The 24,721-nt window shown below is 36.7% G+C and overlaps 1 protein-coding gene across 6 annotated transcripts in view; it reads right to left on the reverse strand.

The window, feature by feature from the left end:
- Positions 1 to 6,472: 6,472 nt before the first annotated feature.
- SNX13 (sorting nexin 13) overlaps positions 6,473 to 24,721 on the reverse strand; it is a 102,168-nt gene continuing 83,919 nt past the window's right edge. For all 6 annotated transcript variants that reach the window (XM_084793579.1, XM_084793582.1, XM_084793581.1 and 3 more), the window contains 7 exons: positions 23,543 to 23,653; positions 19,599 to 19,760; positions 18,430 to 18,501; positions 15,356 to 15,501; positions 15,069 to 15,137; positions 13,000 to 13,112; positions 6,473 to 9,919 (listed from right to left, as the gene is read on the reverse strand). In XM_084793579.1, coding sequence (XP_084649705.1) covers positions 9,672 to 9,919; positions 13,000 to 13,112; positions 15,069 to 15,137; positions 15,356 to 15,501; positions 18,430 to 18,501; positions 19,599 to 19,760; positions 23,543 to 23,653 — 921 coding nt within the window. In that variant the 3' untranslated portion in view covers positions 6,473 to 9,671. The remainder of the gene's footprint in view (positions 9,920 to 12,999; positions 13,113 to 15,068; positions 15,138 to 15,355; positions 15,502 to 18,429; positions 18,502 to 19,598; positions 19,761 to 23,542; positions 23,654 to 24,721) is intronic.

Consider the following 24,721-nt stretch of genomic DNA (forward strand, 5'->3'; position numbering starts at 1 on the left):
AGGTATGTGCATCTGATGTCAGCTTCCAGGATCTCCCCACATTCTCCAAAAATTCCATCATCACTGCAGCTTCTGAAGTATGACAAGATCATGAAGGCCACTCTAACCAAAGGCAAAGTTCATATCACAAAGGTCAGTGATGTAGCAGGGTATGAGAACTTGCTAATAGTTAGAAGGCCCTAGGTTCAATTGTAGGTTATAAGGGAGGGAGGGAAGAAGGGAGGGAGGAAGGGAGGGAGGGAGGGAGGGAGACTACTCACACTACAAAGCTCATCATGGGCCACTCTTTGATCCGATGTCCCTTTAAAGTTCCTTATAAAGCTCTGTTTGAATACAATAAACGTTGTGAGATTTTGAGATTTGCAGAGTACACATTAAGACCCAAGTTACCAGCTCTGGGATGGGGCAGTGTTCTTGCTGGTCCTCTAAGCCTCGACGTAATGTGGCTGGTGTTCTTAGCTAAATTCCTGATCCATGCAACATCCCCAGCTACAGTGAAAGATTGTCTGTATGCAGAGGTGCCCTCCCAACAGCTGCGGGCACAGGGGACCACAAACAAACAAGTTAAAAGGTGTAAAATGTGGTGAAAAAAAATTAACAAAATAAGATGGCAAAAACAGGTGCCAAAGGGCATTTGTGCTCCACTCCATCAGTTCCAGTTCTTTGTGTACGATGAGCAACTACAGCAGTGCCCATTTCATGCTTATTTGCTCTTTTGATGTCCTGGGAAGAATAAATAGTACCTGCTCTAAGAGTCTCCCAAGACAATCTCCAGTGCAACTGTTCCATACTAAGCAGAGTCCTAGATCCTGGTCCTTTAGAAGCTCTTCACGACAGATAGCTGAACAGTGTATTGGTGTCCCTTATTGCCATGTGTTGACTTGTGAGGTGAATATCTACTATGCCTTAGCTTTCTACTAGGAAGCTGCAAGCTTTCTTGACAATAGCACTGTCTGGCTTGCTCACTATTCAGTTATCTCTCAGATGTCCAGAGGATTCATACATTCGGAGACTACTCTGAAGAAAACAGCTCTACAATTCTATCCCACAATAGTAGGCCTTGTCCATGTGACCTGCAGGTTAACAAGGGGTTGTCACACAGCCATAGGGACTGGTGGCCATGTTTATGCCTCGATTCTTCCTAATTGTTTGAGGAGGTCATTTGTCTCGCTTGGCCAGATCTTTGGAGCTGTCCCTTTACTTTTAGCTTTTCCTTCCTCTCCTGCTCAGGCTTGCCATGTTGTGCTGCCAACTGTGGAATGTCCACCATGGCTTCCCGGGAACTTTCTATCCTTCCTACACCTAACCTCAAACTTACAAACTCTGTGTCAAGGAGCTGTCTCTTTGTGCCAGCATCCACATTTTTTTCTACACCATCTGCTCTAGCAAGCCCGAGCGACTCCTCTTGGCCTGCCCTGTCACTATAGCCATCACCTTTTGGAAGCAAAGTGGTTATGATTTAAAAATCAGCTAATGAGCAACAGGTATCTCACTCTTCTCTCAGAAGTCTACCATGCTGAGTCCCCTTCCTTTTCTTGGGGCTCACTGTACCCCAGAAGTTTCTCAGTCCACCATGGGAGTACATCTTTAGACTGTGTGCTTCACTCTATCAGTCCTCAGTCCAGCTCAGACTCAAACTAAACATGTTGGTCTTCTGTTCCCTCTGATGTTCCAAGTACACTAGCTTAGAGATTTTGTTTCTTCTTGAAATTGGAGTTCTGAATGTACAATCTTCACAGAAGCGGCTCAATAGTTTCACCTCTGACAATTATTAGAACTTGCTTGGTTTCTTTCCAACTTATTAAAGCAGAATAAAAACTGATAGTACAAAGAACATGATCCATTCCTGATACTTCACAGAAATTTGTCCACTAATCAATATGAAGTGACGATGACATTTCTGCCTTCAGAGCACTGTGGTCTCAGGTTCATGAGCCAGCCAAACACTTAAGTTCATCCCTCCTGGCCTATACTGTTAGGCTTTACTGTCCTGGGTTTACCCCAGTGTTATTCAAATTTGAGTTTCTTGCAAACAAAGGTTTCAGCTTGGTAGCATTTTATACGCTAATCATAGGTAGGATTATGGAGTATCTGAGAACAAAAGGGCCACTCTAAACTTCAGCATTAAAAGATGCGATGCTATTCTCATGAAATGTAAGGTGAGTCCTGTGAAATTTAACCTTCTTGACTACACCTCAATAGAAATAAACTGACTCCAAAAATAGAAGATGAATCATTACACTCATCCCCATAGCAAAACCAGAGGGTAGCCTAGATGGACTGAAGGGATAGACAGTTTAAAAACTTGCAAATTTTGAATTCTACCACGTTAAGAAAATCCCCCAAAGTAACCTGTACTGGCAACAAAAATTGGGGACATACAAATAAGTCTGCAAAGGATAGCACAAACCACTTAGAAACAGGAGTAGTAAGCCTGGCGTGCTAGTGGAAGCCTTTAATTCCAGCAGAGGATGTTTGATCTCTGAACTCAAGGCCAACCTGGTCTACAAGGGGCTGGTCTAGGATGCCAAGGACTTCATATCTGCCAGGCTGTGTGCTTTGTAAACACATACACTAAAAGCAGGAAGGTGACTCGAATTAAAAAACAACAAACTAGACTAGAAACTTTGGTATTGCTATTCACTTTAGAACAAATGTCTATGGTTATTTTAAATGAGAATCATCAAACATATAATTTGTCCAAATAATTCGATTTAGCATTACCTAAACTTCAATATTTACATATTAAACTACAAACACTTTGCATTTTGTAAAAAACAAAACAAAACAAAACAAATGGTATTAGCATTCTTCTTGCAGCTATTTGATAACATGCATATCTTCGTGGTTTATTGTAATCTAGCCACTGAGGCCATTATTTTACACACCCACTTTTCCTATCTACTTTCTTTACCAGGTGGTTGAGTTGCCATAAATATTTGAGCTAGCAAGCTTACTCACTCCTGGTTTTGTTGTTTTAAGTTCTAAAATGTATTTGGTTCTCTTAAACTTACAGCAATCCTACTTAAGTAGCCTGTTCATGCCAATTTGTCTCCACTAGATTTAAGAGTGTAGTGGCACACACTTGTAAATGGACTACTCAGGTCAGGGCAGAAAGATGGTGAGGTATAGCGAGGCCAGCCTGAAGGAGTTTCAGCCAAACCTCCAGTTGCCTAGAGATGCTGTTGAGTTTGGTGATGGATTGCCTTCCTATTTCAGTATATCTGTATGTTCTGCTTATTAGCATCTCTTAAAGGGAACTTTTTCCTTCCAAACAGAAAGAAAAGTCAAACTTCTCATCACAGTACAGGATACTACAAAGTCACAGAGTTCCAGGTTCCATATAGACTAGTGTCTCAAATGTGTCAGCTCATTCCAGATCACATGTTCATTCTCACTGCAGTCACCGTAAAACCAAGGACAACTGTCGCAAGTCTTCAAAACTACAGGAAACAAACCTCACTGTTTCCCATAAACCTATGCATTCTTTCCTATTTAACAGGCCTTTCAGATCAGTTTTTGCATCTCATTAAGAGGCTGAGAGACCCTGAAGTGGGTCTATGCCAGCTGCAAATATAAGGACTATAACTACATTTGTAAGGCTACTTTTCCACAGACAAAAAAGGCCTTTCATTTACATTCACACACAGGTATGGACACAAACACACATGGGGCTGTGCTTTTACAACTGCACCCATAAATCAAAAGTCAAAGAACAAACTTACAAATTAATGTAGGAGACAAAATGGCAGGGAGTTGTTTTCTTCCTAGAAAACACACACACACGCACGCACGCACGCACGCACACACCAAAACATACATAAGACTACTTTGTAAATGAGACAGAGACAGTTTTTACCACTTACAGAAAAAAAGCCTGATAAAGGCTGAAACATGAACAACTGAATGCTGCAGTGAGATTGGCAGTTGCCTGAGATTATCAAAGTCCTCAACACAGGCAGGTGAACAGGACGGAGATGGTTGCTTGATATAGGATCAAACACAAAAGCTAGACTCTGAACACTGCTTCTATCAATTAAGGGGAAGGGAGGGAGGAAGTAGCTTTGCACTAACCAAAACTGGAACCAAGTTTATCAAGACAGGGACTGAGGGACAGACAACAGAGTCAGCAAGGGGGCCACCACTGTACTCATCACTAAGGGCCGATGAGGGGCACCTTGTAGTACCATCATCTGGCATTCCAGTAGGACATCCACTGGCCAAAGGAAAATGCTTAGGGAATACGTTTACTTTCAAAGAACACAGCAAAGTCATTTTCAGGCTGTAGAAGACCAGATTCAAAATAAAATGGATGGTAGATATTTGAAAAATATCTTCTGTAAATACCACTGTTACTCAGTTAAATAAGTAGGTAACCTAGGACAGAAACGATCCACTTTTTCATACAGTTGTTTGTCTCACACCTTCATGTGCCCCGAAAATGCAATTTTTCTTTATGTCCTGTGCTCCCCATTGTGGAGTGGTTACATGAAGGTAAAGAAAACCACTTGCTTTTCTGCCTTCACTCCACCTAAGGCAGTTAGGAATTCACTTACCTTTTAACAGGGAAACCACAACCTTGTCAGGGCTTTGCTCAAAGAGAAGACACTCCATTTTGTGGTCAGGAAGACTGCACAAACATAAAACAGCGCAGAATATCACGTGCTGGTGTTGAGAAGCCATCCCTTGGGGATGGTTGTTTTGGTACTTGCCAGTTGTGAAACTCTGGACAACCAAGTCCCACCTATAATCTAGAGAAGGCAAACCTCACAAGTGTGCTGAGACCAGGAGTCTAAGTGTCCTCTCCCGTGGTCCTTATTGTTGCTTGGTCTTCTAGTTGCTTGGATTGTAACAAATATTATCAACTGTACATTTTCTCCCTTCACCTTCATGTCAACTTTTTTCTGCCATGTTTCTACTTGAGAGTGTAAGATGCTCCAACACTGTTAGAACTTCTCATCCTTTCTTTGGAACAACTGTGCTAAAGAGGTGACAGGCAGAGCTGGCCTGACTGCTGCCCCTGAAAGTTGGGCAGCTGGTCAGTCAGGCCTCAGTTCTCAGCTGCCTGAGAACTAACTTTGTTGTAGGAGTGCTCCATCTAAAACGACATCTCATTAAATCCAGACTGTATGAAAACCATGGTTCATACAGAGTATGAATTTCCTCTGAGTGAATCAATCAGGGGGAGAGTAGGGACTTTCAACACACATACATCTAGCTGTTTTTTTTTTTTCTTCCAGTGTTAATATGTCACCCTAACTTAAAAGGTCATAGTTAATACATTTCTCACACACTGCATTGGCATGCATGACTTGAGAGGTACAATTTTCATTTTGAGCTGCCATAAAATTTCCTAAATCAAGTAAATGACTTGCCATTACATATATGAATGCCCAGTACATTCTGTAAGCTCAAACATGTTTTTCCCAAATGGATTTTCTGGGTACTATTGGTTTGCTTCTAGCAGGGGGAAAACTTCTATAGAAAGCACATTTCTCACATCCCTTAAGGACAAAGTCTAGTATCATTCTTTCATATCATTACTCTGGTCCTAACTGCCGAATTCCACTTTACCACCCGCTGTACAAACAAGTATTTATTAACTTTCTATATTTTCTGTTTTCTCTGAAATACTGGACATTTCACAAACAAATTAAAAAATTCATTTGTGTCCCAAATTCACATTTTTTTTTTTTGTTTCAGTGAAGTTTATACTTCCTAACCAGAGATACTACAACTTTTGCTTTTTTCCAGTGAATATTCCTAGCTCAGCGTTGGGAACATGATCCTTACACTGCTCACGTCACAGACTCAGTGGGCAACGATGCTTAGGAAGCGGATAAGGCAAGGCAAAGCTGCCAGGGACCTTCTTATAGCCTCTGGAACAATATTTTGGACTGTGGCCATTGTGGACTCAGATAATACTACAGACAGTTCTGTCATAGCTATCTTAAAAGACATCTTAAAGCACACCAAATGCTCATCTTAAAGGGACCAATATTTATAACAGTATCTTAAGAACTATCATGCCAGTTCCTAGTGAGGTAATAGGTATTTGATGTCTGAGCAGTCAGTGGCAATACACCAAGAACATTATGCATATTTTAACCAACCAAGCATGTTATTAAATGCCAAATAATCTGTCTTTTAGAACTGAGCATGTCTAAAATACCAGTTAAAATGTGAATTTCAAATGACATAAAATAAAATTTTCTAAAGTCTAGATCTTTGTCTTTTGGAAAGTCATAATTTTATGTGACAAGAAAATACAAAGTTTCTTTAAGATTGTGGTACTTGATAGCCTACCCCATAAAATAAAAAAGTAAAGATAGCTAGTTCTAATTATTCAGTAGCAGATCTAAAACCTTGGGTGTTGACTTCTCAATTTCTAAGTTGGAATTTATAGAGACTATAAAAAGAAGACTTCTGAGCAAGCATTTAAAAAATAACACATATTGACAAGGAAACTCAATAAAGGTGTTTGTTAATACTTTATTAGTTTTTTCTAATGGACAGAACATAACACAAACCAAATAAAAATTTTAATCTTTTTTGTTAATAAAAATAACTGACATTCTGATTGTTTCCCCTTTGTTAAAGAAGGAGAGCACTGATAGAGCAGTTAGGCACAATTGACACTTAATGTACAATGATATGCACAAGGTAATTTTTTAACAATTAAAATCCTAAAATGTGCTCTTTAGTTTTCCCTTATAATACAGGAGCCATGCTCCCATAAGCAAAATTTTCTACAAATAAAAGAATTTTACACGGAGTGACAAAAAGACTTTTAAAACAAGTCCTTAATTAAGGTGCAGCAACAACGGAATGAAGTTGTTGGATTAATAAGACAGTTAAACTATATCTCAAAACATTAAAAATGTACTTATTTTACAATTACTCAAAGAAACATGCATTAAATGAAAATATTGCACAAAATTAAAACTGTAGATCGTGAAATTTATGTTCTTAATTTAAAAAATTGGTATGTTTTCATCGCATGTAACTGTTTGACTTATTTTTTTCCCCAAACACCTGCAGCACAAACTTATAGTGATCAAACTGATATATTCAAGGAAAATTTTGTTTTAAATTAAGGCTAACAAAGTGCATCCATTGGTTAATGGCACAACTGTCTCCAGCAACTACATAGGTCACCCTAATTACAAGAAAGACTCATCTAAGGGCTATGTTTAAATAATAAAATCAAATTTTAGGTGAATAAGCTGTGATGGTTTCTATGTAGTTACATACTATCTGAAAAAAATAATCAGAAAACCCAGAATAATGATTATTTTTGAAGGTTCTTGCCTAAAGGCACAGCTGACTTAAAAGCGTTCAGAAAGTGAACATCAGAAGACATAAAGCCTCTTCATGTATATGTTCATATGTGCAATAAATGCATGAGATATAATAACTGTATTAAATGCAAGTACAGTGTACTTTGCTTATGGGTTAAATCCTGTACACAGCAGGTCCAAGCCAAGGTTATCTATATCTGTAGCACAGCCATACTCTCTGTTGTAAAACACAGATGTGTACAGACACATGACCATTTGACATTTCTGCTCCTCAAATATAAACTCTTCTCAACAAAAATTACCTTAAAAAACTATTTACTCAAATAGTTTTGTTTTTGCTCTTTGTTTTGGTATGATTGCAGTTGTCTTGCAGGGTTTTTAGGTGAATTTGCATTTTATATGACCTCTTTTCCCCTGGTTGACAATTTTCTCACTTTATATAGAAATGCTTTCTCACATGTATAAACTAGGGTCTTGCATGAATCCTTCTGCATACACTTAGATTTATTCATGTAAAAATATAATTGAAATGGGAGGGTATGTATGAAATTATTGCACTTGTGGCCATGCTGATGCTTCCTACAGGCCTGACACATCCAATACTAAGCCTGGGGCAGAGGAAGGGGCTGGCAGGGCAGGGCAGGGCCTGTGACGAGTACAATAAACATTTCTTCTGCCAGAGAAACAGAATCTTTTCTCACTTCCAAGTAGGAAAAAAAAAAGGTTGGGGGTTTATTTATGTAATTCTGCAAGACATGCAACACATGCTGAATATATGCATACTACAAAATATGCACAACAGCACTGATAAACATCATAAAGCTTTACAGGAAGGCTTCCCTCTATTGGTAGGCGTCACTGGGTAAGAAGGATCTATGAGAAGGCAAGACACAAATGTCTTGTTCCAATCTTAAAGCTCCCAAAGAACTGGGATATCAATACTCTGTCCCTTTACTGTAAGCAACCAAATGTTCTTTCAATACCAGGATACTGGCTCAGTGGTCTGAAAAGTAGCTTCACGATTTTAAGGTTTTAGTGTTAAATAGTTTTAAAACAAAAGGAGCTGATATATCCAAACCCTTAGTCACTGGAAGTATTTAAAAGTATAGAAATCCTGCATATATGTGATATGAAGACTTCCTAATGGACAAAATGCAGAGAACACTAGGAAATGCAAAGGCTTCAAAACTGGAAAAGAGATTTTGCTTCACTGATATAAAATATTAGGGAGTTAAATGTATACACCAAAGGGTTTTGTGTACTAGCTTTATTTAGAATTTTACATTATGCGAAATATAAATAAAAGCATATTTTAAAAAATAGTACAGTTCTGTTTTCATTATTTATTTTCATATATGTACACATAGTAGAATTAGGCATTTGTATGTTTACATAGGACTATAAGCTCATTAATCCTTTGATTTGCTATGTCGGTAGTTACCTAAGGCATGTCTAGATCATACGATTTAAAGTTATCATATGGTAACTTTTAATAGAGTACTGTTTTAATTTCCAATTTTCAGAAGGATTGAATGTATTTGGCAGTTCTTACAATAAATAATTCCCCTTCTAAAGAATTAGTAACATGTTAAAAGATTTTTAAAAAATTGAACTTATAAGAGCTACCACATGCTGCTTCTGCACAGAATGCCAAAGGAAAAGTGGAGAGTTGAGCACTATAAGAGCAAAGCCGAGCCCTTAAAGCACATAAAAATCAATGAAAATTTATATTAATGAACAATAAATCCAATCAAATTCTGTTTTTGATTGGTTTTATTTTATAGTGCTTTACTTACACCACAAGACTGTAATTTGGGGAAGGGTTATCTCCTAAACTCAAGGCATTCTGTTACTTTCACCAGGCCTTGAAAAATTTGCTCTAAAGATCACTCACCTGCTAACCCACATGATAGCAAAATGCTGAAAATGACCCACAAGATCACCGAGTGAAACAGATCTCTCCCAGTCAGACACTGCAGTCTGCAGCTATTAAAGTAATTAGTTAAGTTACCTATGAACCATTGTTTTGTGCTTCCATAGCGTTCACACATGCGCTCTGGCACTTTGTCACTGGTGGGGAATGCTGATTAGGTTAGAACAGAAGAGACAACTCCATTCTTGAGTGCGATGGGGCAGTATCCTCTCAGTGTTGCAAATTATGCACCAAATCATATAAGACACAGGAATCTCTCTTGGTAGTGGCTGGGTTACAGATGAGAATGAGAAGAACCAGTCGTATGGATGTACTAGCAATCTGTTCTGAGACACTGAAGGACTGGTGTAGACGCACAGCATATGAGTCACGCCCCAGAAGAGCTGTCCACTCCATTAGTCCTGACAAAAGGAACACCAGCTTCACGGGTTGGAGCGTCACCTTTTTTGTAAAGAAGGCGCTTGAGTACTTTGAAGTTTTTGTTTATATTTCTGCATCTGCTTTGACCTTGAATGAAGTTTGTTGAAAAGTTCACGAAATTTATACTGTGGAAATAAGGTTTCTAAAAAGCCTTCTAAGAAGACATATACCATTCTCCTATTTAACTGGTTGTGCTGAAACATTTCAAAAACACGAAGAATACCTTTCCGTGTTGTCTCAGCTCCAATAATGTGCTTCAGTTCATCTGAATGAAGTAGACAACAATATAAAGATCATTCTCCAGGAAAGGAAATACAGAACTAAAACATGATCATAAATCATCTAAGGCATGTAGCACATTAACTGTAAACAGGAGCTACCCAGTTAATGAGGTGTGTATAACAGTCTTATAGCCCATGCATAACTACATGTAGCCTCATCTACGCAGCTACACTATTGATCCAGTGAGGCAATACAGCACAGGAGAGTTAGGAGCTATGCCCACAGATTCCAGATTCCAGTCACAACCTTATCTCTTAATTCCCATGTGGTACTCACTCTCTTTCCCTCGCTATTGAATGAAGAGTTCTGATGACCAATATATCCTTATAGTTGTACGAATTTGTAAGACATTAGAAAGATGTCCACAGTGAGGAGACATCTGCAAATGCCTTTTGCAGAAGCAATGACTATAGCTGACTTTGTTACTTGGGCAGGACGAGGGTAGATACAAGGAAATTAAGGATTACCCCTGGTAAACAGAACATCAATAAACAAATGAGAAGTAGATAAAAAGTGGTAGAGAAAGGAAGATAGAGAATTTTGGCTGAAGTTTAGAAATACCTGTAAGAGAAACTAAAGAAAAGAATGGAAAAGTTGTCATGACTATGAGGGCAAGCAAGTGTGGAAATTACACGGGTAAGACCAAATTACCTCAGATAGAACACTGAATAGCTTTATGATTGTCCTAGCATTATTAATAAGTGCCCCAAGGATAAAACCATTATTTTGCTGAGTTAGAGAGAAATAGAAAAATTTAGAACTGTGCAGACATAGAATGAATAATATTAAATAAGCAAGGTCACACAAGCTCAGAGGAAAAAACCATGTTCTCCCTCATATATGGAATCTAGTTAGTAAAGTGAGTACATATATGTAAGAAGGTACATGCCTGTACTGTACAATATGAAAAACAATAAAGACTAAATGTTGGATGAGGAACAACTAACAGCAGGTAATGGACATGAATTACAACTGTTTTTCTAGTTCTGATTCTGTAGTGGAGCTTGCTTTCTTTTTTTCTGGAGGTGAGTGGAGTAGACAAATAGATAAAGATCTGTTCAACAGTGAACGAACATCTATTCTAAGTGTATAGAAATACATTAAAATGTAGGCTCTGGATTTGGTTAATTCTGGTGCATGATGCTTATTTGCAAACTTTTTAATAAGATTTTTTTGAAAAAAACATAAAAACACTTGCAACTTCCAAAAGGTCTGTATTAAAGCACATACACAGTATAATTTAGCATAAATATATGACTCTAATTCAATACACAGGGTTAGGTATATATAAAATCATACGGTTTTCATCTACCCTCAATTTCTTTTTCACAGCAAGTTTCTCTGCTGCTCAAGTTCACATGACATTACCTCTTCTGCTATATTATTTTATCTTTTAAAACTGATCACTATACAACATACTGGTTTTTTTTTAACTTGTTTTGTTCGTTGTTCCCTCTAAAAGAATGGAAACACAAATGCCAGCACACAATTTGATACTTTAAAAATATCCTTTGTTTTTTGTTTTTCTTTTCCTTTCTTTTTTTTTTTTTTTTTTTTTTTTTTGTTTGTTTGTTTTTGAGAGACAGGGTTTTTCTGTATAGCCTTGGCTGTCCTGGACTCACTTTATAAACGAGGCTGTCCTTGAATTCACAGTGATCTGCCTGCCTTTGCCTCCCTGAGTGCTAGAATTAAAGGTGTGCACCATCACTACTGGCTGATACTTTTAAAAGAAGTGCCTATGTGACCTAGAGTTTTTCCAGTTGTGTGAGGCCACAACACAATCTGCTGTATTATAATGGTACGCTGAGAAATAGCCTAACTCACTGTTCCTTTTAATTTTTCTAAAGTGTTATTTCTTTATGCCACCAAATTTAACTACATATGAAGAAATGTAACTGCAATGTGGCAGATTTCTAATTTAAGATAGAAAACTAAACACTGAAAATCTAATTTTAAGTTATAAGAAAAGTCAGACATATTTGCTTATGCTTAGGTATTATTCCTGCACTTGAGAGGCTGAAGTAAGACTGCATGGGTGTAAGGCCAGCACGGGCTACACAATAAGTATCCGATCAGCTTGAACCACACACAGCATGAGACCCCATCTCAAAAAGAAAAAGAAAAAGAAAAAGGAAAGAAACAAAGTGAAATTCTAAGAAGAAAAATAGGTAACAACAGGTGAGAGGACTTATAAATCCATCTTATCCATTCTCTATATCTACAATTAAAGCACAGGTAAGATATATCTAGGCATTTATTTATAGTTTTTTAAAAATATACTTGTATTCAATGACAAAACTACCATTGCCATCTGTTAGCTATAAAGACCACTAGTCATGGGCTCTCTTTCTGAGAGAAAAAAAAAAAAAAAAAAAAAAAGGACAAGTAAATCTATAGCAGTTATCACAAATAAATAGTCAAATATCAACAAAATACTCATTTCAGAATTATGCTTTTATAAGGATTAATAATTGATCATAGTACATAATGAACATAAAGTACAAGTACATAAATGAATTTGTATTCTAAGTTAAACATTCTTTCTTAAAAATTCATACTTTGCATTTTTTTAAACAGTAGGGGTTTCATGTAAACTAGGCTGATCAAGTGCTAAGATTAAAGGCATATGCCCATGATGCCCACTATATTAGAAATGAAATATAGGGCTTTGGCAATGCTTGGCAAATACTCTGCCAACTAAGCTACAACCTCAAACATACTCATATCTATCTGACTTTAAGCAAAAACAACAACAAAAAAGGGTTGTCCCCTAGGATGGGACCTATCTAGTTCCAGGTCATATTCACATTTCTATCAGTGATCCACCTGTAATATTTTCTTTATATAATTTTATTTTTTTCTTAAAATATTTCAAAGAGCAGAGTAGGGCTTTAATCATTCAAAGATGAATCAGAATCCTGCTACTCCCCAACTACAAATTTTGGGTAGGTGACTTAGAACCTGTTTCCTCACATAGAAAAAGCTAAATTAGCGTAGTACCAATGCCAAAAAGCCAGAAGAAATAAAAATAAATCAATTTTTATTGATTTATTGTTCACTCACCTGGCATAATTGCAAATAACTTTGTTTTTCCTGCAATTCTTGTTCTCATTCGCATAGCCTTATCTCTGCACGGAACAGTTTCTGCTAAAATGCCATTGGGCCAGAATGCATCTCTATTTAAAAAACCAAAATGTTTGTAAGTAGCTTCATTTTTCACGAGTTGATAACATCATTACAAACTGCTAAAAAAATAAAATAGCATTTCTAAAATTTTATACAGACAAATGAAACATCATCCAACAGCAGCGTTCAATCAAGGCATCAAAGGAGATACACATAAAAAACCAGGTAAATCTGCCCGAGTACTTCACAAACACTAGTAAAATGGAATATATGGATCAACACATAATAGATATTTAAACTCAAAAGTGGGCAACTGCTAAGTGAATATCTCATCCAAATCGACCCACAGCACTCTGAGAAAGGACAGCCTAGCAGCTTAACAGCTATTTCTTGGCTATGCCATTCCACTCTGATCCCATCTAACTCAGGCAGCAAGAATCTCAAATTGATGCCCGCAATGTATACCATAAAATCACCGCATTCTCCTTGGACTTCAATATCCTGCATCTTAAGATTTGGTCCAAGGGTACCTGTATTAAAAAGATCTGGAGAAATGAGACTCCATAGACCATCAGAGATGTCCAACCTTCAGATGCTGAGACACCATCTCAATACTGTAATCTATAGACATGCTAAGCCCCATCCTTCTCTACTTAGCCCACTGGTTGGATATGCCTGCAGAGAAACCATTCTTAACATGCACTAAAAAACACCTTGGGTCTAAGGAAATAAAACCACCTTTATTGTGCAAACCTTCTTTCTATCTCTTAAGATAACCCAATCATCTCTGGAGAAAGGACCCACACAGGGTTAAAATTCCCAGTTGGGTCCAATTTACAGTCAAGGTTGCGAACACTGTCACAGAAGAATTCACCTGCCCTGACTGAAATCATCACAACAGCAGGTAGTACAACTTTCGGAAACACTAAAGTCTAAAAGAGAGAACTTAGCGTCTGAGCAGGAAATCAGATCCCCGCCCCCGTTTCTGTCAGCAGAGCCCTTGGGCAAGCTGCTTCCCTTCTCTAGCAGTCCACTGCCTCACGACAATGAAGTCAAGCCACTTACTTGATGAAAAGGATGTAAGATCAGAAAGTGTATGGGGCTTAGGAGCAGCAAGTTAGTGCAGCACTGACAGCTCCTTCCTTAGCCCTCCTGACATCCAAAGCACAGCTGTCTGGAGCTGCTCTGCACGCCTGCCCTCGCACTTACAAACGGGGCTCATGGCTCTACTCACTACCTTACCTCTCCTCCTCAGTGACTGTCAGGCAGGGTTCTCCATATATCATGGAGCACAAACAAGTTAGTGTGCCAATGTTGTTTTTATTTGTACTGTCCTCAAATATTTAGGTAAACACCAAACCAATGACAGAAATATTTTTCTAAAATCTTCACTGACTGATTTCTATGATTAAAAAATGTTAAGTTTTTGACACAAGGTTTTCAAGGTTGACTCCTGAACTCACAGCACAGCCAAGGTTGCTGTTCAACCTCTGCTCTTCTTGCCTCTATCCCAAACCTCACCATGCCCAGCTTGCTAATACTATGTCAACGACCTTAAAGCTATTCTATGCAGTAAATAAAAATCTAGCATATCACTTTAGAAATGTTCCCTTTGTGCCTTTGGTAGTCTATTTAGAAAAATCACAGAAGAAATGTTTATCTATTTATAATTATCATGTGTGCATGTTCATGGTGAGTATATCTGTGTGTGTGGGGTACACGGCTACAGCACACACAAGGAGGTCAGAGGACAAGAGCATAGGAGTAGATTCTCTCCTTTAACCTTCATCTAGATTCTGGGATCGAACTCAGGTTGCCAGGCTGGTGTGCCTGGTGCACTGTGAAGTTTGCCCCAAATATTTATTATAAGTCTCCTAAGTCTCAGCTCATAAAAACCAATGTAAAGACCAGGAAAGAAACAAAGACCATTAAGTGAACAGTTAGCTGAATCTAGTAGTGCTCTACTCTGCCCTACGTGGAGGAAGAGAGTGTGTCCTGAGACTGACCTGAACCGCTTCACCGAGTCAGCCACTTGTTCGGGTGAGGTCATCCAGTCAACATGGTCCACTATTTTTCTGAAAGTAAAGAACTCTGAATGAGTAAGCCAAAGTTTCTAAGGCAAATAAACTGACACACACTTTAACACTTAAACTTGGGGATAAGCTGCTTCTGAGAAGACATCTTTAAAAGCACTGAGGAAAAAGTCTGCAATAAAGGCCAAGCAATTCCCTCGTAGAAGCAAACACTAATGCTCATCCCTGGGTCTAAGGAGAAGAACAAGAGCCCCAGTTACCTGTTAATAGTATCACCATATGTAGCTCTAATAAGTTGCTGGAGTAAATTCTTGATATTCCTTCGCAACCACTGGTTTCTTTCTTTTAAATCGAACACTTCATCCATTAGAAGAAGCATTACCCTAAGTGGAATATTGTCATCCACCTGAAAAAAAAATGAGAAAAAAAAATCAGGATAACTGAAGTTAGCTTTGCACTATGAATGGCTATTTCTACTGAACAAACAGTGCTACTGAAACAAGCCAGAGAATATGTGACAATAAACCTTCAAAAGTTGACACTGCATTTTAACTCAGAAAAAAGTATTTCTGAGTAAAAGCCACTTCTATGGAATACAGAATTTTACAATCCTGCAATGTTAAGTAAATTCTTCGGTTATGGTTTTCAAAAGCTTCTCAAAGTGCATTCATGATGATAACCTTACAGGAATATGATTTATCTGTAACTTTTAGTATTGTAGTAATGCAATGCTAAAATTGAGGATTATTTTCCAGTTATATTTTTTCATTAGAATAAAACTATTTTGTGAGGTGATACATACTTTATTCCCTCCACTCAGGAGGCAGAGGCAGAGTTCAAGACCAGACTAATCTACAGAGCTAGTTATAGGACAGCCAGAGTGACACAAAGAACCCCGGCCTCCTCCAGATAGACAGACAGATAGATAGATAGATAGATAGATAGATAGATAGATAGAAGATAGATAGATAGATACAGACAGACAGACAGACAGACAGATAGATAGAGGGCTGTATTCTTGTTATCTCTATTTAACAGATCAAACAATGAATATGTGGTGCTTAGTTAAGATGTTTTATGCATATAATTTTATACACACACACACACACACACATAACTATTTTCAGAAGAAGCTACAGTACAACCCAATATATAATTAAACTAACATTATAAAGCATTTTTATGCAAATTTTATGGTTTAATTGGCATAGTAAATACTATGGTACTAACAGTATACTTGATATGATTAGTAGAGTTAATTAGTAAATATAATTAGAAACTATATTAATTTAATTAATACACCTGATTATATCCATCACCAAAACTAGTAAATTAATATACATTTTTAGAAGACTTTTGTCTCACATTGCTCTGTTTGGGCACTTTCATCTTACCAGTCTTTTGCTTGTGAATTATGGTTTCAAATTTTGTGTTTTTAATATTTTGGGGTTTTAGGCATGTGTGTATTTCTTGTATTTTTCCTCTTTTTAAAAATTCTGGGGTTTTGTTTATTTGTTTGTTTATTTGTTTTAAAAAGAAATAGGAGGTAAGCTGTGGAGTTGGGTAGATGGTATGTGGGAAGGATCTAGGACAAGTTGGGGGAGAGAAATGCATGATCAGAATATATTATATGGAAAGTTTTTAAACAATTAAAAGAGAAAAACAAATTAATATAGTTTAACTATGAAAGCCTTCAGTCAATAATGTAAAAATAGAAAACAGCTAAAATGATTTTATGTGAAAAATTATGCATGCAAATAGAAAACAGTTACTGATTTAAAACTATAAATAACTGCTGATCATTTTATACTGTTCAATATTTTGAGATTCTTTTCCTAATCAATGCTGTAACTTAAGTAATGAGAAAAGGTAGTATCAGTTTTAAATTTTTCACAATGTTGTAAACACTTGATTAGTATAATTTTTATACCATCAATGGACAGCTTGTAACTTAAACAGTCCCTGTGGAGAAGGACTAATTTTATTACTGTGGTAGAATAAATAGTGCTCAATTATCTGATAAAATAACAACATAAGTCGGATAACACAAGACATTAAAAAAAGTTAAACTATAAAATCATAGAGTGAAAGATTTTGCCGATATTACATGTTAAACTCATGCAGCATTCTAAAACGACCTTGAAGTAGCAAAAGAGTATAAATAAGATAGTTTATTATAAACAAACCTATCTGGAAACTGAATAAAAAATATATAAATTTAAGATAAATCTGCCTTGGAGCCCAGGGCCCAAAAAGAGATTCAAAAAATATATCATACATATATGACCAAGAAAAAAACAGCACAGTAGGAAAAGATGGACTTTCCAGATGTGGAGCTTGGGCCAGCTGAACTTTCAGCCCATCTATACATACAAGTAATCACAGATCAAGTGCATATTTAAATGCTTCTATGGCAAAGCAAAAAAAATCACAAGGCAGCACCACTGTGACCATAAAGTAGGCCTATTTACATACAGAGCGCAAAAGCAACATCCAGCGAGGGGCATTTCACATGTACGTATATATGTGATAAAGAACTCATACGCAGGGTACATTCAGCACCCAGACTAATAAAACACAAAAACAAAGACAGCGAGTCAATAGAAAAGTCAGGAAAAGACTGAGATACCCACAAGACAGAACACTGAGCAGCCAACAAACATGAATGCGCAAATACAAATGCTGGCTCTTGGCAGGATGTAGACTATTAACTCTCATGTACTCCGGGAGACAATAAAAGTGGTAGACAGTTTCGTAAAAGTATTTAGTAACACAGACTAAAACTAAATTTATATACATTTTCTGACTCAGGAATGGAATTTTTAGGTAGAAGAATGTATATTTATCTTTGCAATTTTAACATATGAATTAAAATATATAAAGAGTTCTACGCATAATCCAATATACAAATTTACAAGATTAAATACAAATACTACAAAGACCCAAGAACTGATAAAGAACAACTACATAACATAGCATAAAAGGCTATCTCAAGGTTGAGCAACAACAAAACCAGACTTGAGGGAGCTCCTTTATTTTTTCATTTGTAAGCATAAAGCATAAAAGGGCGGTAAAAGGTAGGAGAGCAACAGATCTGGAGTGGAGAAGAAGGTTAAAAAAGCAAAGTTTCTAGGACCCTGGTAAGTTCTAGGTTTGTGCTTGTTTTTAAAATAAGATGTTGAAGTCAGGACCCTGTTCAGTGTTTAAGAATTTGCCACGTTTAACACAATATGGAAATCTCAATGAATGAAACAGATGCACATTTATTAAAATAATCTGCCAAAATTTATTTGAATTACAGCTTAAATAAAATTGTAGAATAAAATTTACTCACGTTATCATCAAGTTGAGCTGAGACTCGACAATGTTCAGGATCTGAATCAGTCTTTGTAATTAAAGGAGGCACCTACAGATTTTAAAGATAAAATGAAAACACAGTGAAACACTCTAACACCATCATAAATCAAAACACACCAGCATGTGACTTGATTTTTGTAAAACATGTCAACAAAGCTTTACATTCTAAAATATGAAATCAGCATAGGCAGGGAACATAACTCCAATCTTCTTTTAAGACCTCTTGAAAGTATGTTAATGGGCTTGAGAAAAACATCTGGCAACACAGCAAGTTGTATTATTATTATTATTATTATTATTATTATTATTATTATTATTAATTTATTTATTTATTTTGGTACAGGGTCTATAAGTTATCAGCAGCAGCTGTTGTGCCACCCATTTCAATGTTTGGCTTTTTCACAATTACAAATAAGAACAAAGCATCATGAAAGTATAATGTTTAATAGAAAAGGAAATGCCTCTAACATTGAGGAAAATCTGTGTTCAATAAATATGTGAATGTACCATTCAGATTCACATGAAATTAGCTATTACATACTTCTACAATTCAAGTTTTAGGTTTATGGTCTGTCTTTTACAACTTTGATGGCACCTTGAAAAAAAAACTATGTCAAAATTATTCTAAAAGTATAAGTGCATTTCTGATGCAACAAAGGTACTTAGTCCAACCCACTGTCTAGGAATCAAATAAAAAGGCTTTCTGGAAACCTCTATACCAGTCAGAGGTATGCACATAAAGACAGGTGGAGACACCGACTAGATGAAGGATTTCTCCATGATTTGATTGATGGGCCTTCAATGTTTGAACGAAGAAAGATTAGACTTTGTATTTGACTGAATATTAACTATAACTCATTTATTTGCAAAGGAATCTACATCCTTAAAGAACCAAAACAGCCCAGTGTAATAAGTTGGTACAAAATAATGTTAATTTAAAGTATTTATTATAAAGAAATCTGTAAAACTCTACCACAACAGAGCCTAATGAATGAACAGATTTTTAGTATCAGTTTCTGACATAAATTTACTGTCTAGCTTTTTCTCTTTTATAGATGTATGTCTGACAATTTTGGGAAGAATATCAACAGATCTTAGTTGACATTAAACAGTTTGCTTTAAAGACCACTGGAAATTTTTTTTTACCTTAAAAAAAGACTGCTTTATGTCTTGACCTAACCTCTCTGACATTCTGCCCATGTTGTCCGACATTTTTGTCACTCCTTCTGCCAGGCTATCGGGAAGGGATTTGACTGCGTTTGAAACATTCCTCATCGAGTTGCGAAGTGGATTTACAAAAGTGTCCATCTAAAGGAAAAAAGAAATTATACATAACTCGGTTACATAACTCAGAAACCTAAGAAAATATAGTGTGCAACTATGGAAAGGCTAAATGATTTTCCAGTCAACAGTATGCCATTGCCTTAAAAAGGAAATACAACTATTGATACCATAAATATATATGTTGATACACACATAGATGATTTTGAAATTTGACTGAGGAAATTACTACTGGGATAAGACTAGCACTCACAAGGATAGTAGGCTACCAAGAAGAGACTTGACACCCTATGAGCATATACAGGGGGAGGAGGTCCCCCTCAGTCACAGTCATAGGGAAGGGGAGTAAGGGGAAAATGGGAGGGAGGGAGGAATGGGAGGATACAAGGGAGGGGATAACCATTGAGATATAATATGAATAAATTAATAAAATATATTTTTAAAAAAGAATAGCCCTCACTGTTTACTTATCGGAGAAATTCTGAATACCTTCCCAAACATAACTTGATACAAATATAATTAACCATTGCATACCTCCACCATAATCCAAAGTAATGGTGAGACACTTTCCAGAGCACAAGACATCTACCAAAGAGCTACAGAGAGAGTGGGACTTGGCAAGAGAGAGGAGTTTGTCGCAAACTTCAGTCAGCAGGGCCAGAAGGGTGACGTCATTTGAGCCTTTTGACAGCAGACACGGAATAGAGCTACAACTGCGGCCTCCATGCTGGACCTCTGTCTTGCTTAGACCCACTACTTCTTCACTCTACCCCAACCCTCTTTTGGAATAGAATATATATTTTCTGTGAAAATGTATGTTGGAAGTTTGGTACTTGCTTTTTGCTTTTTACAGAAGGTTACAATTAGGAGGCTGCTGTGAGACTCAGAAGAGACTCTGGGCTTTGTGTTGACACTGTGAAAGACTCTGGGCACTTTTAAGTTGTACTAAATGCACTCTGCATTATGTATGGCCACAAGTCTATGGGGACTAGAGAGTGGAATGTGGTGGTCTGAGTGAGAATGGGCCATAATCTTGAATATCTGTTCCCCAGATGGTGGAACTGTTTGGGAAGGATTAGGAACGATGGACTTGTTGGAGAAAGTGTGTCAGTGGGGACAGGCTTTGAGGGTTAAAAAGAGTCACGCCATTCACAGTGTCATCTGTCCCCTACTTGCAGATCAAGCTTGCTCTCAGCTCCTGATGCTCTGACACCACGGACTCTAGCCCTCTGAAACCATCTACCTAAAATAAACTCTTTCATGTAAAAGTTGCCTTGGATCTGGTGTTTACCATAGCAATAGAGAAGTAACTAAGACAGCAGCCATAATAAAGCAGATACGCATTATGGAACTTTCAATCTTAGTTAAGAGCACACAAGTAAAAATTCATATTTTCATTTGTTTTGTTTTTCAAGACATAGTTTCTCTGTGTAGTCCTGGCTATACTGGTACTCCCTTTGTAGACCAGGTTGGCCTGGACCTCCGAGATCTGCCTGCCTATGCCTCCTGGCAGGGATTAAGAGCCTGCACCATGCTCAGACAGACATACATAATTCTAAGAAAAGCTTTTGGAGAATATTTATCACAAGAGATGCAAGTAAAGAAAAACTTGCAACTCTCTAATAGAACATAATATTCACTAAAGAGAACTTCACAGGCATAAAAGTCCACTCTACGATTACTTCTTCAAATACTGGATTTGTTTTAAAACAGACCTAGAAAGTGTTCTGAAATGTTCTGAAAACAGACAAGAAACAAACTTTAGAATTATGAGGCACAGAGGTACATCACAGAAGGCGAGTGCATGCAAATCCTCAGCAAAACTACACAGGGGCTGTCTATTCTTTAAGTTGCCAGCTCTACTCAGTTCTCTGTTCTAGTAACATACCATACAAATGGAATTTTAATGTACATTTACACTTCTAACTATGGCTAAAAATGAGTTTATACAATATAACAGTAAATAAAAAGTTATTTCAAGCAGAGAGAAAGGCTGTTTGCCATTGGTTCTATGAATTAATTAATTGTTCTGTGGATTTTTAAAAAGAAATAGACAAAATCAATTGTTTCCAAGACATTCCTCAAGCTGCAAAAAGTCTCTCATAAAATGTTTGTAGCTTAATCTAATGTCTTCTTAGAAGGGTCTTTAAAAATGTAATAGGCCACTAAATATATGTATGCTTCTGCTTATTAAATTGAGGGTATATTATTATTTACATTTTCTTTTATCTCAAGAAACTGTTATCAGTTTTTACTTAGGACTAATGTAATCATAAAAAGGATAATAAGGCAAATACCTAAAAGATAGAGGACTGGAGCATATCTCTAGTGATATTTAAGGTTGGATAGAGAATGAAATCACTCTGGAAACAAAATATAAATATACATAGCCACACTTATATGTGTGTATGTGTATGCATATAGATGCACATATATATTACTATTTTAAAGTCTACAGACTAGTTAGCATCCATGTTAAAATCCAACATCCTAATCATATAAACTCCTACTTAAAATTCCTAAGTTTATTTTCTATCAATTATTGAACTTCTGGAATTTTTGTGTGTTTGTTTTTGCAATGCAAAGGAAGGAAGAAGTGTGGTAGCTTTTATTTTTTTATTTTAAAATCACCTCCAGCTTCTAAAAGGGTTACTGCACACCTTCTTAAATTTTCTTTCTGCTGTTGTTATTACCAGCAAACATTTGTTAATTATGTGTGGGACATATTTAAAACAGAAAAAGACCTTACTTGATTTATACAGTGGGTTAAAATGAAGAGTAAGATCTTGATTTCTTGACAAAACTAAAGTAACAAAATGAAAAATAATATAATGATGGCCCCTAACAGAGAATGAAGCAGGACAACGAGGCCCGCCCATTTACAAGGCTTTTGTTCACACGACACCGCACAGCCCAAGTCAGTACCATATTTTAAATTAACTAAAAAAACTTTAAATAACAACATTTCACTTAGGAGGTGATGATGCATCCTATTTAGCATTCTTCTCATCTCATTTCCGCTCAGTAAAAAACATTTCCTACTCCAAATTATAAAAAGCTTTAATCTATTTTAGGCAAACCTTCTTAATGGACTATTTTAAGTTTGCTTGTTTTTCTTTCTTTCAAGCTCCATTAGATCATAATGTGAGCTTGTATATAAGATATGATGAACCAGACTCCCTCCATCTTAGACTAAATACTAAAGACAAATTAGGTCCATTTCTGTTTGTGATTAAATCTCTTTCTCCAGGACTGGGAACTGTTAACTCCAAGTGGTTCTGCGCTGCTTGTTTCAGGAAATGACAAGGAAGTCTTTGTTTCCTAAAGATGCACAACAATCTTGGAATCCTACCTTTGTTTCAAAATGTTATGACAACCTGGTGCTCTAACTCCCTGTTTCAGGAGGCCTGATAACTAACTTGTTATGTGTATGTTCCGCTCCTCTACCCCGCCTATTTTGTCTGCCAAGTCTCCCACTTGAAGACCCTAGGCCTGAACAATAGAAACCTTGTCTTCTTCACATCCAATGCTGATCTGCTGAATCCTGCTTTTAAGGAGAAACAGCTCGTGTACACACATTTTTAAAAAGCTTGCTTTAATTAATTTGGCCATGATGATTTGGGTCAGTGGTCTTTCTCCTTGCATTTTTGGGATTAGCAGATACTCCAGGTAACACCGCACTGGTTGAAGCCAACATTCCAAGACACACTTAACATGTCATTTCAAAATATGTGTAAATCTATATTTTTCTTTTATTAAAGAGGAAGCATGAAAGGAGATCTTAAAAGTAAATTCAATAGCATGCTTACCTTGCGAGCAAAATCCCCTTTGCCTTTACTGTAGGCTTTGTTCTCAAGGAAATCATACACACAGTGAGCCAGAGCTGGGGATGCTTTCATCATCTCAGGGGTCAGGAGTAACTAAAGAGAAATGAAAGCATCTTCAGATGGTGAGATAGCACTGCTTATAAAATTTCAATTTATAAAAAGAGTATAAAATACTTCCAACTTTATTCTGTTTTCTGGCTCCACTGCTTATCCACATTAGAAATCTGTGTTGTTTATATAATAACGCTAAAGGTTAACAATATTGTAAGTAGAATTTTGATACACATAAATAAAACTTTCAAGTGTTATAAAAAATTCCAAAAATATTGCTTTCACAAAGGCTAATGATCTTAGTAATCTAGTTTAGTTCCTTCTAGGCCACAAGTTGTGACATACTGAGTTCATGAGCTAAAAGCACACAGTAGAGTGAGTTACCTTTAAAAATAAACGTAAAGTACCACATTTGGGAAAAGTAATTTTATCAATTGTATAAACATTAACTGACAGGGATCTTAATGGAACTAAAACTCAATATATTTGAAGGAAAATATTGAAGGAATTTTATAAATTCCTTTTATACATCCATGCATTCAGTTTCAATCTGGGGAAGGACAAAGGTAAGTGAAAGCACGTTCTCTTTCTTCTTTTCCTGTCCTTTCAGTACACAATTTCAGTACTGAATTACAATAGCAGTTATAAACAAAGCCAGTCACAGCTCTGAATATTTGAGAGGGGAAAAAAATCTTCTAGACAAAATATCTAGTATTTACATTTTTAACTCTTAATTTTCACTATATTCTGAGAAAGGCTTGCTGAACCTTTTTCTAAAAGTGCTATATAGTAACTATGTAGGCTTATGACCACAAAGTCTCTACTGTAACTATTCAAATCTACTGCTTGTAAAAAAAAAAAAAAAAAAAAAAAAAAAAAAAAAAAAGTTAAATTAAAAGCAAGCTACAAGCAAAAGAGATAAATCCATGGCTCCAAACAAGTGGTTTCCTGTTGCAGTTTGCTGACTCCTCTGGAAGACATGGAGCTAAATAACAAAAATGGAGCCCTGTCACTGGGATGATGCCCTTCTGGGGCATGCAGAGCACTACAAACCACTTATCAGGATAAACTGCAAAGGTTCACTGCTCTACCTGGGTTCTGGGTATTCAG

The sequence above is a fragment of the Acomys minous genome, assembly GCF_964271855.1.
Source record: "Acomys minous genome assembly, chromosome: 8".
NCBI classification, from domain to species: domain Eukaryota; kingdom Metazoa; phylum Chordata; class Mammalia; order Rodentia; family Muridae; genus Acomys; species Acomys minous.